Source organism: Aythya fuligula, chromosome 11, assembly GCF_009819795.1.
Source record: "Aythya fuligula isolate bAytFul2 chromosome 11, bAytFul2.pri, whole genome shotgun sequence".
In the NCBI taxonomy this organism is placed as follows: domain Eukaryota; kingdom Metazoa; phylum Chordata; class Aves; order Anseriformes; family Anatidae; genus Aythya; species Aythya fuligula.
Window position 1 is genome coordinate 5,102,560 of NC_045569.1, and position 16,386 is coordinate 5,118,945.

Consider the following 16,386-nt stretch of genomic DNA (forward strand, 5'->3'; position numbering starts at 1 on the left):
TTCATCCCTTAAGGCATGTTAAAAATAAGCCAAAGCCACAGCGGCAGGGCGGTCGTTTCGTTATGCTTGATGCCAGCGGCTCTGACTCACGGGGCCTGTTTGTCACGATGAGAGCTGGCCCCTGCGTGCAAGCTGACCTTCTGCCAGTCCGAATTTTTCAGAAGAAAATGTTGGAGCCATACGGTGGGGCACAACTGAGATGCATGCCACAGCCAAACAGCAAGCGGGGAGGTGTCGTACAGACCCTACCTCCATTTAGCAGGAAGAAACATCTTCCCTGGTGGGGGAATGAGTGTTTACACGGACATCTGGAACGATTTAGAGTTTAGTCCACGTTACCCCAGCAGCGGAAACGCTGACATCCAGCGGAACAGCCTCAACTTCAAAGTCAAGGCCGTGTGTCAGAACAGGGGGCTGTGCACCAGAGCAGCGCCCCGGGGGGCGCAGTCCCTGCTTCGCCCCGCGCTCCCTCACACAACCGAGAGCCCCGGGCCCCGCTCCCCGCTCCGGGGCGGGCAGGGGCCGGCCGGCAGCCGGGGGCGGGGAGCGGAGCGGAGCGGGGCGGGGGGGCGGCAGCAGCCGTGGCAGCGGCGGCTCCGCGGCGCTCAGCGGCCATGGCCCAGCCGCGGCCGGGCGGCGGCCCCGAGGCGGCAGCGGGCGGCGGGGGCTGCAGCGAGGAGGACGCGGGGCGCTGCGGGGCCAGGTGAGCCCGGCGGGGCCGGGAAGGGCCGGGGGGAGCTGGGGGGGCCGGGGGGCCTCTCCCCGCCGCTTGCCGCGGCTGATGCAACGGCGGCGGGCGCGGGGAGCCGGTATGGATGCCCAGGCATGCAGGGCTTCTGTGCCAGGACGTCGCAGGGAGGTAAATAACGCTGTTTGTAGGGCTGCTTGTAGGTCCCCTCCTGCTCTGTGCTAGAGCTGCAGGTGTAGGGCAGTCACGCACAGATTCAGGTACTGTAACGGGAAACGCAGTGCTCTGTGCTAAAAGCAGCTGTTCCTAATCAGTTCCCTAACTTCACATCCTTGTGTTTACTCAGCATGAACTGCCATGCATTATTTTAATTCACAGAGGTGTAGCTGGGGATGGGGGATTTTACTCAGTTGCCCAGGTTGTCAGCTACGTCCTACGTACCTAGCAGGGGAGCAAAAAGTGGTTTTGGTGTGCACGCTTGCTTTGCACTTACGAAGTGGTGTGATTCTTGCTAAAACTAGCACACAGCACTGTGGACAGGCTGTTCGAAAGAGTTCATATAGCATTAAAACTGGATATAACTGTAAGGCCACTGTAATAACAGTATTAACATTAAAACATCACTATTAAATTTTAGCATAAGCTTGTTCTGTACGTGTAAGAGCATTTAGCCCTGACATACACTAAGAAAGGTATGGGTATTTCTTCAAGCTTTGTAAAACATAAGAGGTAACTCTTACATGCCACTTATTTAATCCTCTACAGTAGGCACTATCTTCAAAAATGTTTGCAGACAATGCTAATCTATACCCAGCTCTTGTGGAGGTGCCCTTTTTGTAAATGGCCTCTTCCTGATCCAGGAAAGGCCAGAGATAATGCAATGGACAGAACTGCAAAGGCTCTACCACAAGAGTAGGTGAGTGAAGTTCACACACGATTCTGCCATTTGCACGTAACCTTAGCTAAGGATTAAGTTTGGGAACGTGGTATCTGCTGGGACGTGATTTACCCATGCATTTACAAAAATTGTCAGGGCTGCTCCAAAGCCTTTGAGAGTGAGCCATTGCAGTCAGGCTAAGCTAAGAGATGTTAGATATATATATTTTTTTCTCAGATTCTAGGCTTTATAACTTGAAAAATGAAAGCAAATTCCTCACAGTCAAGACACTACAGTTCTTGGTGAAGTCTCCCAGTATTTTTAACATTCGGTCCTCACCCCCTTAGCTGCCAGGCACTTCAGAAAAATCTTCTGAGTGTTTATAAGAAACTAGTTGCTCTCCTGTGCATAAAGTCAAATTATTCTTGCCCAACTTAAATTTCTTTTGCATACAGCCAGACTCCGGAAGAATCTGACCTTCAAAGGTGGATGTTTTTTATGGTGACGTCTGTCAAAAATAAAATGTTCTTCAATAGACATTGAGATTTAATGATTGATGCTGCCATCTGTCCCATGAGTAGGCACCTGATATTGTATGCACTGGATTCTGTTAAAAGAGTTCCACTGCCTTGAGTGATTGCACTGTTGGAACATCAGCATAACGCTGCTTGGTATATTACCACATAGCGCTTGTTAATACAATACCGTATTCTTTTCAAGACACAGCAAAAGCTTGACCAAATGTTACGCTCCATCTGACTTAATATATTGTTTGTGAGTTTTTATATAAAATATATATTAAAGTTCTGAGTCCATGCAGATATCTTGATTTTCTTGTATGAGTAACAGCCAGATGAGTCTCAGCATTACACGGTTGTTTTCAGTTCTATCCTAAGTTTTGACAAGTTTATCTTCCACAAAGCCCTAAATAAATAAGTAAATGAAAGCTGTGACTAACTATTAGGCACCTTTTTCTCAGTATTGCCTGATACTGATTCATAAACTGTCTTTGTATTAATTTTGGAATTGATGCCTTGGAGGTACTACCACTTGTTTATTACTGTGAGTTAATATGGAGCGAATTACACATTTCTGCAATTGCAGGAGGTGAAACTCCCAGTACAGCACTTAATGAGGGCTGCTGTGAAATTTTGTGAAAGCTGAACTACTTGCTAAATACAGAAACGGTGTATAGTTCTGACTGACCAATATTTAACATTTTAGAGAGGTGAAATGAGATGTTTCATCCTGATTCAGTGTTAACACTGTAAGAATGGAACTGATGCAGTTCATTTTTTTCCCAAAGCATGATGCTCCATTTTCTTTCCATCTGAACCTTCCACATACCTGCCAATACCTGCTAATAAAACCTGTAAAATTTGTAAGCTCCATCCTGAATTTAAGGCAAGCTTTTAGCAGAGCATGGCTATGTTAAAATGTTGACATTCTAAATTTCTTGTGCACATGCTAGCTCTGAACCAGTAGTGAATGGACAATGAGAGGTAGTGAGGTAGAGAATATCTGCAATGAAAAATAAATACTTAACCTTGTTTTTCTTCTGTCTAAAATCAGCACCCACAGCATGCCATTAAACATTTTTTTACTATCTTAATAAATGTATCTGTTATCCTCATCTTCCAGCATTTTCAAAGAACTGAAATTCATGTTTTTTTTTGGTTTTGCTGTCTCACTCTTGTCATTCCTTGGAACCATACCCCACTAAGTGCCCAAAGAGATTTTAACAAGGCTATTTCTAGAAGGCAAGGCGATTCAGTAGCCTTCACCCACGCACAGGGTTACCCTTGGAGGACCCTACTACAATGCCTGCTCCCTCTTGTTTAATGATTTCAGAAGCTCTGCAAAAAGTGCTTATAAAAAAAATGCGTGACTTCTCCTTTTTGTTGCTGAGGTACACAGGAGACCATACAAACACCAATTACATCATTTATCGGATCTAGGGAGAATAGTACATTTTTCTGAACAGAAACTTCTGTGATGGTCCCAAAGCAAAACTTGGCTGCCAACAGCTAAAAAAAACAAAGAACAAAACAAACAAACAAAAATGGCCCTGCTTTAAGATAGATTTGTGCATCATAGTTCTTATAGCAACATCTGTGGCTGTGGGTGAACTGCTTGCCTCAGTGCTGGATGACAGAGTTTAAATGGTCATTTGTATTCCAGCAACAAACACACTGCTGTAACTGGATGTGGCAAAAAGTTTGGCTCAATTCCCTGGTTGCAAGATCTTTTTCAGGCTAGGCATCTCAGCAGTGCTCCACTTTGCACATACCTAGGTAATGGGATGGGAGGGGGAGACAGGAAAGGTAAATGATATCTTAGCAACCTGCACGTGTGTGTGCACGTACAGCTCTTCTGAGGTATGGTACGTGAGCTGCTACTGCACCAAAAGTCCTTACTCTGGGACCTGCAAAGAGCTTCAGTCCATGCATAAACTACCAGTGAAGTTACCCTGTCAACATGGAAGTTGTCTGTAAGAAGTGCAATGGTCCTGTTGCTCTGCCCTACTCTCTGCGTACTGGCTCCTGGTACCAAATGCATTCATGCAGTGCAGATGTTTGAGAAAATACCATTGCATCAATTTGGAATATTAATTCTCTGTTATGTGATACTTACTCATGAAGCACAGAAATGTTAACGTGTTCATATTGACAAATGAACCACTGTCACTGGGGGACCTTTGTGTAGCGCTAAGCTCTCGTGCACCTGCATGTCTGTTTTGGGGTAGGATGGGAGTTGGCAGCGTTTTCAAGGCATTAGTACACATCTCATTGTTCTACACTGAGCTCAGCTTTTGGAAGGAGCTCAGGATTCCTTATGCTGACTGGAAAGTATCATCAGGAGCTGGCCTCCTGCCTCGGCTGGATAGGGCTATACCTATTTAGTGCCTACATACGAAAGAAGCTGGAATCAACATTATGGCTATGTTTTTTTCATTTTCAGATTTTTTTTTTAATTTTTTAATTATTTTTTTTTTTTACTCTACTAATATGAGATGAAGCTCTGGTAATCCAATTATTTGGCTGTTTTCCAGTGGTGGGGAAAATGATGATGACTGTGACCAGAACTGGAAACCACCAGACAATGACCTGATCCAGAAGTTAATAGCACAGATTGAATATTACTTCTCAGATGAGAACCTTGAGAAAGATGCCTTCCTTCTCAAGCATGTGAGGAGAAACAAGATGGGCTATGTCAGTGTTAAACTCCTCACTTCTTTTAAGAAGGTAAGTTAACTCATTTAAACTTTAAGTCCTTTGTGTAAGCCTGACAAATCGTAAAGGGAAAAAAAAATAAAGGTATGAAAATAACTTACTTTATAGAGGCAGTTCCATAGTCCTCATCTGCTCTCTGAGGGGCTGATGTGGTTTTGATGTGATAGTTACTTTAAGCTATGCACGAGTAACTAAGTAATGCTGGCAGTTACTTTCTTGTCTCTGAGAAGGGAAGGCAGATTTGACCTTTGCAAAAGTATGGTGATACTAAAAACAGAGTAGTAAAAGGTATCTATCAACCAACCTCACAAAATTTGTGGAGTGGAGCCTGCACCCGCCTTGGCTTTCTTTATGTGGGTTCCATCAGTTGTACTGCTTAACCTATCTATGTTCATCTTCAAGGTGAAACACCTTACCCGTGACTGGAGAACCACAGCCTATGCACTGAAGTACTCAGAAACTCTTGAGCTCAATGATGATAACAGAAAGGTTAGAAGAAATACTCCAGTTCCGGTGTTTCCCGGTGAAAACCTTCCTACCAGAATGTTGCTCGTGTATGATATCCACATGATTTCTGAACTGCAGGGTCTTAACAAACAACAAGAAAATGGATGTATGCAAGAGAAGGTAATGGAGCATCTCCTCAAAGCCTTTGTAACTTTTGGTGTAATTTCATCGGTTCGGATTCTCAAGCCTGGTAGGGATCTGCCACCTGATATCAGGAGGTTCAGCAATCAGTACACCCAAGTGGGAACACAGGTATGTGCAATTATAGAATTTGAAGAAGTAGATGCTGCTGTACGTGCTCATGACTTCATGTGTGCTGAAAAGAAAGAGACTGGCATGAAAGTTGTCCTAATAGGCATGAAACCTCCAAAGAAAAAGGTTCCTAAAGACAAGAACCACGATGAGGACACCAGCAAGAATTTTAAGAAGGTTAAATCTCTTAACAAGAGAGTTGAGGAGCTTCAGTTTGTTGGTGATGAATCTTCAGCAAATAGCTCTTCTGACCCAGAGAGTAATCCTGCATCACCACTGTCAGGACGTAAAAGTACTGCAACAAGTACTACAAATAAGTTGAGTCCTGCCATTCACCCAAACAACCATTTGAGTCCTAATGTGTCACCCAGATCAAGTCCTTGGAATAGTCCATCTTCACTAAGAAAAGTAACCAAAAAGTCACCGCTGGCTGAAGACGGCAAACTTAATCCAAGTACTAGCCCTGAAATTCCAAGGAAATGTACAGATTATTCTTCAGATAGCAGTATCACTCCCTCTGGTAGCCCCTGGGTACAGAGAAGAAAAGCTCAAACTGCAACGCAAGAGAAGAGTCCAGGCACTAGCCCCATGCTAGCTCGGAAAATACAAAATGCAGATGGTCTACCTGTAGGGGTGCTGCGGCTGCCTAAAGGTCCTGATGGCACTAAAGGATTCCATAGTGGATGTGAAAGAAGGAAAGCCATGAAGAATGAATAAATCATTATTTCAAAATAATTCCACAAGTCAGCCAACAGCTTTTGTTCAAGCCTGGTGAAAGACTGTCACTTGAGTGACTGAGTTAAGTCAGTATTTAATTTTTAAATATTTTATATTTATACGGAGACTTTATCATTTGTACATTTGTATTTTCACTTCAAGGAATAGTTGATGTTGGAAGGCATCTCTGGAGACTGTCCAGTGCACCTCTTGTGCTGAGGCATGGTCAGCTACAGCAGGTCAGTTAGCACCATGTCCAGTTGGGTTTTGAGTACCTTTAAGGATAGAGACGCCCCAGCCTCTCTGGGCAACCTGTTCCAGTGTTCAAACACCCACACAATAAAAAACAAAACAAAAAAAAAAAAAAAAAAAAAACATTTCCTTATGTTCAGGTAGAATTTCCCACGTTTCAGTTTTTACCCTTTTTCCTTTTACTAGGCTGCACTGAAAAGAGCCTGGCTATATCTTCTTTATTCCTTCCCATCAGATACTTAAATACACTGATGAGATCCACCCTGAGCCTTCTCCAATCTAAACAGCCCCAGCTCTCTCCCCTTCCAGTATGAGATGCTCCAATCCCTTAATCATCTTATGCACTTACGTAATACAGTACCCTTATCCACATTATTTCTATTAGTGTGAAATGGCTAAATACTGAAACAGGCATCTAAAATCATTAATATAATTACATTATTTGCAAACCTGAGGAGCAGGATGTAAATGCTTACTGTTTAGCTGTTGTATTATGATAAGCTGCCATATGTTACCAGTCAAATCATAAGGAACATACGTTTTGAAGACTTTCTGGGTTTGTCTGAAAAGAAACAGAGAAACCTGCTACAGTGAGCAGTTGCTCTCTGCTTGCATATATCTCCAGAGAGTTGTTCAATAGGACCAAAATGTTTATTTTCCTGTGATGTGAGTAAAGACTCTGAGCATTGAAGACTGTTCTGTGTTATCTCATGTAATCAGATGGAAATAAACTAAATATTAACTCAGTCTAAATCTATTTCTTTTACTTCAAAAGTAAGCTTATCTATACCATATGAAATTCTAAAAGTAGTTACTCAGAATTTACACTGCATTCACCAAGTAGTGTTTTCTGTCCTATTACTTAAGTGGTGATACTTCAGTCTATGTCAGTCATTGTTATGCAATACTGTAACACTAAAACAGCAGTATCTCACTAACACTGATTATCTCACTTAACTCTGGAATTAACAAATAGGCTCAGCAAGAAATGCTTAAATTAAAATTACTATTATTCTATATGAAGCCAAAGAGATACTTCTGCATTTTTAGCTCAGAAAGTTACACTTCTGAAAAATAGCCCAGCGATATTAAGGAAGTAAGGTTTTAGTTTCTGATGTATAACTTGTGCACTGTGCATGACAAAGGTCTAATCCAATGGCAATTCGTTATCCCAAACCTCAATATCCTTTCCAACTTGGATTTCTGCTCTAAGCATGTTCTGCAGTGTCAGTAATTGTAGTAACGCACAGAAACCTATGTACAGAAATCCATCAATTCTGCATGTAATTCTGTAGCCACCCAAACACATTTCTGTTCTTTTCCTTTCACTTCACAGAACAGAATCCTCTGAGTTGTCTCCTGACCTCCATTACTGGCAGAGACAGTATAAATACCGTTATATGCAAGAGGTTTTTTTTTGGCCTTGGTCTTTTTTGTTAAATCAGCACCACATCTGCAAGTATCTCAGCAACAGGTAAGTACATGTAGCCTTCAGAAGAGTGATTCCCTAACTCCGTATTACATACAACAGCCTTGTTTCACTGTATATCCAGAACACTGTACCTTTTCTTGGCATACTTCCTACACTAACCAGGAATATATAGCATTATATACCATTGCATGCTGTTGTTAATATCTACTTCGATATCTCGGTATAAAATAGATATACAGATGCATACAGACACACAGCAAAACCTTCCACTACCTGAACTAACGAGCACCCTCTGCTGTCAGAACAAAAACGGTGCCACAGGGAAGAGCAAGACTGCCTGGGAGCTCACAAAGTCCTGCAGCAGGTTACACACACTTCTGTCACACAGACACGCAGGCACATTTGAATTAGTTTTGAAAACATGCAGGTTCAAAGTATTTTTATTACCCTTTACAAGAAACAAATAGAAATTCTAAAAAGTATTTCAAGAATTAGACCATTTGCCCCAAGGATGTCACAATTTTCTGAGGCTTTGTCTAACTACTATCCATACTGACTGCACCGGTGGGCAAAACCTCATATAGCAGACAAGCCACAGCAGGTTTCAGTCATACATATACTGCAGTAAAAGCAAATGCAATGTTAAATTCCCTTGAGACAAATGTTTAATTCTCCCTGAGGTTGTTTGTTTTCACACACAATCAATTGCTTAAAACTTCTGCTTAAAAACAATACAAAAAACAAATCCACACACCACATATCCAAACTGCCTGGCATAACGTTACCAACAGATAGCCTTTAAACCCTAACAACCATGCCTTTACTTTATTCTGAGTCTTAAATGTTTCTGGTACAACGACATATTCCAATTAACTTTTGTTGTTATTCTGCTTTGAATGTCATGTCAAATGGATATAAAACACCTGATGAGACATTTGGGACTTTCATCACTAATTGAGGGCTCTTCCCAACTATGAAAGGACACTTACTTCTGTCCTCACTAACAAAGGATCCATGTCTGTGTTCTTTTTGCAAAGGCATGATTTATGGAACGGATTTCTAAGCCTGAAGTCTGAAAAAAGCCAAAGCCAGGGATTTCTCTTTTTTTTTTTAAAAAAAAAAGAAAAAAAAAAAAAGGAAAAGGTTATTAACTAAGCTAAATTAGAACAACAGCTTGATTAACCAAACAGAGTTGGCTTCAATTTACACCACTGCTCCCTTAGTTTTGATTTGACTTCACTTGAAGCAAAGATGTAGTTGATTGATTCATAGGAAAGATCCCACATCTGCGATCGAGTCAGATTAAATGTTTTTGCAACCAGCTCGTATTCTTGCGATAGATCTGTTGCAAATACGCCTTTATCATCGGTCTAGAGTTGAATTGAAACAAACAAACAAAAAGATCAAATTAGTTTTTCTACATCAAGAAGGGTTTTGCCCACACATTACAAACCTGCTTCGCCTTGGTATTTTGACACTGCCCTCCAGTTCTTTCAATCATTGGTTATTATTTCATATGTTATTTGCCCTATTTTCACTCAAAATCATTCAACATAATTAATACCCACATAAGCACAAGCTTAAAAGCAAGTGTTGGACCAATATGTTTAAGTGAAGTCTATCAGTATATAAACAGTTCAGATGGTCACTGAGTATATTGCTGATCTTATTATTAAATTTTCCCTATATGGATCAATATTAAGAACTTCCATTTGTACTAGAAGCATTTCTCAAACAGAACATTATGACTTGCTGTAAGCAGATTATTTGCTGCCGCAACTCAAATTTTTAGTAAGCTCTGAGCCAGAAAAGGAGATATACTTCTCCAGTTTCACACCAGTTTTGCTCTTGGTATAAATGCATGGTTAAAATAAATTAAAAAAAAAATTACACAGAGCACTGCAGGGTGGCCCATGTTGTACCAGTATGCAAAATGGTGTTTCTCACAGGAAGGTACTGTCTGAGTTTTGATGTTTGACGTCATGCAAAGTTCTAAGGCAAAAAAAAGAAACAAGGATATATGTCAGAAGAAATTATAGGTTTTTGACACACTAATAGACTTGCTTCTATCCCTAAATGAAAATTAAAATTAACTATGTTGTTATATGTTGTTATTGTTGTTGTTTCCTTTTCATTTGAGACATCATTTGCCACCACATATACATCAAAAATGCAAGTGTCACCAGTATACTTGCACAGGTAATTCTCTCACATGCACTGCCACGTTAATTGTTTCCTAAGTCAAAGCTGATCAAAGACAAATCGGAATTACTTAGATCAGCAGTAAGCATGATATTTTGAAGTCCAGAGATTACCAAGTAATTTCTTAATGTTTTTTTCTTACCAATCGGTATATGATTCTGTCTAACAAGCGGCACTAATTCTTCTGCACCAATTGTTGCAGAGTTGAGAAATGTTCCATGTCCAATTCTGTCAGGAGGCAGGCCCAGGAGAACTTTAGTCTCCTCTTCTTGATTTGGAATCTAGTGAGGATATATTTTACATTCTGTCAATGCAGCATAAAATAGCATATTAAATAACTACAACCGAGTCCAAGTTCTATTTTCAAAGCATATCTGATTTAAAGGAAAGTGTTAATCAGAGTAAACATATGCATTGCTACCCTCTAAAGAAAGAAAAAGTGCATGAAAGTGACTCCCAAGGTTGAATTATAAAACAAAGAAGCCATCACCAAGCCTGTTGGAGTTTAAGAAGCGTTTGGACTGTGCACTTAGTCACATGGTCTGAATTTCTGGGTTGACCTGTGTGGTGCCCGGAGTTGGGCTCGATGATCCTTGTGGGTCCCTTCCAACTCAGCATATTCTATGGTTCTATAATTTTAAAAGGGTATATAGCAGAAAATCACTATTTGAAAATCTGAAGTACCTACATTTGGAGGCCTCAAACTGCATATATAGATATAAAGAGATGTGTGACAACATATATCATGTCTAATTTTCTGAAGAAATTAAAATGCTTTCAGTGTTTATCAGCCTCAGAGTAAATTTTAGCCACCGGTTCACCACATTGTATGGAGAAGTTCAACTCCTTCTACTGATATAAACAGAACAAACAGGAAAGTAAAAATTTTACTCATAAAACTGCATGACTTTTACTGTACATGCCTTCTAATAAAATACTAGGAAAAGAACATGGAATCTCCTGGAGTATTTCTAATTTTCAAATTCACACCTGCCTCCACTCCACTAGGTATAACACAGTAAGAAACAGTTCTCATTCACAAATGATTGTTGAAGATTTGTTTTCTTTTGTCAAAAATGCCCCAAACTAGGGGGCACCAGTTTTTCATGAAAAGTTCAAAACCCACACAAGTTCATGTTAGCTTCATCACTTTTTTTTTTTTTTTTAATAGGAATAACAGAGAATTAAAATAGATAAAACTTTTACCTCTGAAAGATGTAATGCTAGCTTTAGACCTGCTTTTTTTGCTTCTAAGAGGGGTTCCAAAAAATCTTGACCACGTCCTGCCTTGAAGACAAAAGCACATCATCATTCTACATCTTGTTCTACAGAACTCCTCTAGTTATATGATTTTAAAGCCTAGTAACGTGAAAAAAATAATTCAAATACAGCTACATGGAATTATTTTTGTTTTGTTGTTATTCCATTTTTGATTGCACCACATCAGATAACGTTCTGCTATATGGGCACAATTTAGTCCAATTGGCCAAACATCAGTAATTCAGATGATGCCCACCAGTGAGTGCTAAGTCAACTGTCTTCATTTTGACACTGGTTCCGTAACTGCCACCTATAGCTATTTCATTTCAATTTGACAGCTATCCTCAAATTTATTTATTTTTTTTTGCTTGTTTAATACCCAAAGAGCATATGTTGCATCTAAACAAAGTTTATACTAATGTCAACTTGAAATAGTATTTCATTTGCCTCAACACAGTCAATCTGCAGCTACAATTTACTAACAGACACTTGCCAGATAAATGCTGCTTTTCACTGGCTCTTTTTTCAGTGTTAAAATCTACAAATCCTTTGTTTAGGGATTCTTTCTCCCATACAGCAACAGGGATTAACCTGGTATCAGAACTATGAGCGAGTCAATCAAACTAGTAACAAACATATGACAAAAACTTAAAAGAACGAAGTATTTTTGGAACTGCTTGCTGTTACACAATATTAAATATTTATCTTTAAGGACAGATCAAAACAAAACAAAAACTTACAGTTGGATCACCACTGAGATCAAGTCCTACTACAACTCCATCAGTGGAAAGAAGGAATTCTTCAGCAAGCTTAACAGTCTGCTTAGCAACTGCTGGGCCACCTCTTCTGTTTATTGCTATTAATAATCTAGGAGATAAGCGTACATGTCCGGTAAAATACAAGTTAGAGTGTAAAGAGACCAACACATCTCAGACCAATAAGAATGGCACTTCACTTCCTTCATGGTTGATTACAGAGAATATTTATACAGAAACTATTCATGAAGGCACCAAAGTGCAGAGGGATATCGATCAGGTCAAGACATGACCCTGTGAAATGCAGCAGCCATGGTGAGAGGGAGGGCAGGGAACAACACATCGCTCTTTTACAGCCTGCAGCATGAGGTGAGCAACCTCTCAGAAAGGCACACAGGAAAAATGAAAAATCTTCAGCTTACACAAATAAATCTATTTGCTTGCTACAGAAAAAATAAGAGAGCCATGCAGATTCCTTGCCCATAAGCAACCACCGACATCTTCTAAAACCTTTCTGTTCATTTTAACTACCTCTCCTTTACTGCAGGTTGCTTGTGCAGCTAATCCAACAAAAATCTTGCAATGAATGTAGGCCCTGAAAAAGACTATTTAATGCAATTTCCTTCAAAAGCACGGCTCCTGAAAACATTGCAGAGAATGGACAGTGTTAGAACTGAAAAGTTGCATTTACTTTTATTCTCTATAAGTAAAAAGAAAGTTTTTTGTTTTTTTTTTTTTTAAAAAAGAAAACACACAGGTTTCCATATCAATTATCTGTTTCCATTCCATTTTACAGGTGACTTTCTGTAAAAAAGCTTTTATTAGTCAAACTGTATGCTAATAAAAATTATATATACAGAAATCAATAAAATTTATCTAGTTTAGACACTATTTTCTTTTCTATACTGATTTGTAAACCTCTCTGCAAACCATGACCGAGTATCAGACTAAACAAAACCTTGAAACAGAGGCACTCCGTGTACTTTATTTACCTTACATCTATATCCAAGCCTTCTTCTTTACACTGCTTTATACCCTCAAGTATAGTTTCAACATACATCCTTTTGGTCATACCTACAAACACATGTACACATTTGGAATCAACATTTTTGAATTAATTTTATTATGCTGCAGATCCAACTCTCTAGTTTCAGTTTGCATCTTTTATTTTACTCCATAGTTTTCTAATTTACATAGTCCTAATTCAATTTCTAAACACAGTTTAACTTGGAACATATATTTGGATTAAGCCTCCTCCTAAGGATCTAGGAAAATAACTTATTATGAATCAGAATGTAGCAATAGGACTTCTCTTGTGCATTTCTGTTAAACTGTATACAAAAGAAAATAAAAGGTGGAGAAATAGAATAAAATATATTAGCTATTAAACATATTAGCACACTCAGATGTCACAGTGAAGTGAATAACCCAAATTCTTGGATAATGGAATTATAACCAACAAGTTTTCGTCCCTGAAAATCTAATAGCGAAGTAACATGTTTTTACTTCACTAAATCTTTGCTTTCATATTTAAAATATTTTTTCTTGAACCAACTGAATTTGACTTGCCTTGTTAATAGCAGAATCTTAACTAAGTCTTATAGTACTTCAGATTTAAAAATTAAAAGCTAGAACAGACTATACCTGTGGAGTTTTCTTCTCTAGGAGTGCTCCTTAATTCCAGATACTTGACACCATCATTAGCAAATTCTTTAATAACATCTTTAGTTATCTGAGTAAGAAACAGTGTATTCAACATGGTGAAAGTAACCTTTATAATTGTTTATATTCTCTTTAACAACAGAAGGACCTACTTATCTTTTGGTGTGAAACACTTACAAAAGTTCAGGCCCCATGTGTTTCCAGCACTCTCTGTCCCTGAAAATACTACACGATAGGTAGCTTCGGTTCCCTCACAGACACTAGAGAGAGTTATAACAAATAAGAATTTTCATGTCTGAACAAGAACACTCCTCAGCTGGCACACTCCTAACCCCTCTCACAGCTACTGCATTTTTCTCAAAGTTTAACAGGCTGCCTAGAACTCCTTTTACAGGAGGAAAAAAGAAGACACTACACCACTTTTTTCTCTGTTGTGATCCCACAACCACTCTTTCTGTCAATATTGCAATCCATGGTAAACGTCCTAGTTACGTAGTCTTGGTATATAACAAGCCAAAGAAGATGAAGGAAAGTATGGTAAATCAAAGCTTTGTTAATGATGAGCAGACATCACATTTTTACGACACTAGCCGTCTAACCATCTGAGTGGTAATAATGACCACCATACTGGAAGCTCACTGCTTTTAAAAAATATCAAACTGAAAGGTTATACACAATCCTGCATTTCAAAACTAATGTGTCTTACACTAGTAAATTTGACTTCCAATTGAAGGCAACAACGTTGACACTGTTACTTGGAATCCATTGTTGTTAAACCAAACAATTTTGACTTCGCATATTGCTTGTTTGAAGCTAAGTTTTAATTAGCTTACCAGTAAAATATCTTCAGCCCTAGTGGTAATCTGATAGATGATCTGAAACATCTGAAAACATCTAAAATAAAAAGTTAAAAAATAAACATTGAATAGAAAAGTGAGTATTCATAGAAAAAAAAAAAATACACCTATATCTTGAAAACATACTCAGTGTTCAGTTAACCAACTTGTAGCTTAAATTACATGTTGAATTTTCCTTCAAAGGACGATCAAGACAATCTTAAGAGCAATTTTTGATTGTAGAAGGTAACAGTACTTTAGCAAGAGAAAGTACTGACATGAGATTTACATTTTGTTCACAAATGTGTTTGTAAAAAGTGATCTAAAGTCACCTCTTAGATAGATACAACCAGAAAAAAATTGAACAGATCTTACCATAATACGACTCCAATACATATTTTCTGCAGTCAGTATACAAGGCCATACAGTTCTGTTTTCAACTGAATTAAAAGACACTTGGTAAACGTTCATCTCTTACACACACATATCTACTCACTCATCTAAGGTTCTTTTCTTCCCTTTGTCGATCATAGTCATTCCATTCTGGATCTGAAGGTATGGTTTCTGGGCCATGAGTTTCTTCATTGTGGCAGAACTGATACAGCCATTCAAATGCGCATGAAGTTCCTAGGCGGGGAAATACATTATGGATTTGTTTCTTTTAAGTGAAAAGGATGGCTTCTACACCTTGTTTGCGTTAGCATTCTTGTATCTTACATTACTGTTTCACTCCAAGTTGGAAAATAACAATTATCTCCACGTTTGGCTAACAACTGCTTCCTCTCACTTTCACGTGCACAAATACAACTAGGACTGTCATATTGTCACTCGGAGGGCTGTTGTTAGCACTGATCTCACCAGGTGCACAGCTAGCTTAGGAAAGAGCTCTCCAGCTAACTGGAGCTAATCTGCTCAACTATTATTTTTTTTTTCTCAATATTTTGAAGCCTTAACTCATGCCAGAAATCCAGCAAGATGCGGTCTCAACCCATTAATGGCACCTGGACTAATTGCCCTCCACTGCCCAAGACTGATTTCTGCCTGACTTTCTCTTGTCAGCCTGACTGACGGATCCAAACCCCAGACCCTCAACTGCATCCCTCACTTGTTCTCTGCTCCTCCTCATGGTCTCTGGGCACCTGATGTACGGCACAGTTCCCCAGTGCCCTCCCAACTTGTTCCAAACCCGTCTGCCCCATTACACACACCCACCCGGCATCCTGCCCTTCTCAGGGGGGTAAGAACTTGGTGAAACGTTTCCCCAAGGTTTGGAATGGCAAGCATGTCGAAAACCTAACTCTTTCAAGTTTCAATTCTGGCTTTTTCAAGATATGACATTTCAGCTGGCTGAAGGCAGGCACCGAGCGGTTCAGCCCCGGCGCAGCCCCAGCAGCGCCCTGACGGGGAGGCGCGGCTGCGGCCGATAGCGGGGCGCCCCCGGCGCTGAGGCCTTATCGCCCCAGAAGGAACCGGCGAAACTCGGAGGGCGTGAGGGAAGGAAAGGCTCTCGGGGCCCGGGGCAGCAGGGAAGGGCTGCCCGGTGAGGGACCCCACCCGCCGCCCCCCGGGGCCCGGCGCTCACCACTTTGGGCAGCTCGCGGTAGAAGCGCAGCTCCCGCTCCCGCTCCCGCTCCCCGGCGGCCGCCATGGCAGCGCGGTGCCCGGGGGCGGTGTCAGGGCGGCCGCCCGCCCCCGGCAGGAGGCGAGTCCCCA

The 16,386-nt window shown here is 40.3% G+C and overlaps 2 protein-coding genes across 2 annotated transcripts; one reads left to right on the forward strand and one right to left on the reverse strand.

Moving 5' to 3' along the window:
* Positions 1–1,509: 1,509 nt before the first annotated feature.
* LARP6 (La ribonucleoprotein 6, translational regulator) lies at positions 1,510–7,273 on the forward strand. The gene is made up of 3 exons (XM_032195138.1): positions 1,510–1,604; positions 4,618–4,810; positions 5,201–7,273. Exons 1-3 carry the CDS (start codon positions 1,564–1,566, stop codon positions 6,272–6,274), a joined length of 1,308 nt encoding a protein of 435 aa, XP_032051029.1. The 5' UTR covers positions 1,510–1,563; the 3' UTR covers positions 6,275–7,273.
* A 1,835-nt stretch (positions 7,274–9,108) lies between these two features.
* On the reverse strand, positions 9,109–16,321 carry ADAL (adenosine deaminase like). Its single transcript, XM_032194950.1, has 10 exons — positions 16,256–16,321; positions 15,170–15,300; positions 14,671–14,731; positions 13,820–13,907; positions 13,168–13,249; positions 12,161–12,287; positions 11,367–11,447; positions 10,303–10,441; positions 9,850–9,950; positions 9,109–9,328 (listed from the first exon to the last, which is right to left on the reverse strand). Exons 1-10 carry the CDS (start codon positions 16,319–16,321, stop codon positions 9,137–9,139), a joined length of 1,068 nt encoding a protein of 355 aa, XP_032050841.1. The 3' UTR covers positions 9,109–9,136.
* Positions 16,322–16,386: the final 65 nt, after the last annotated feature.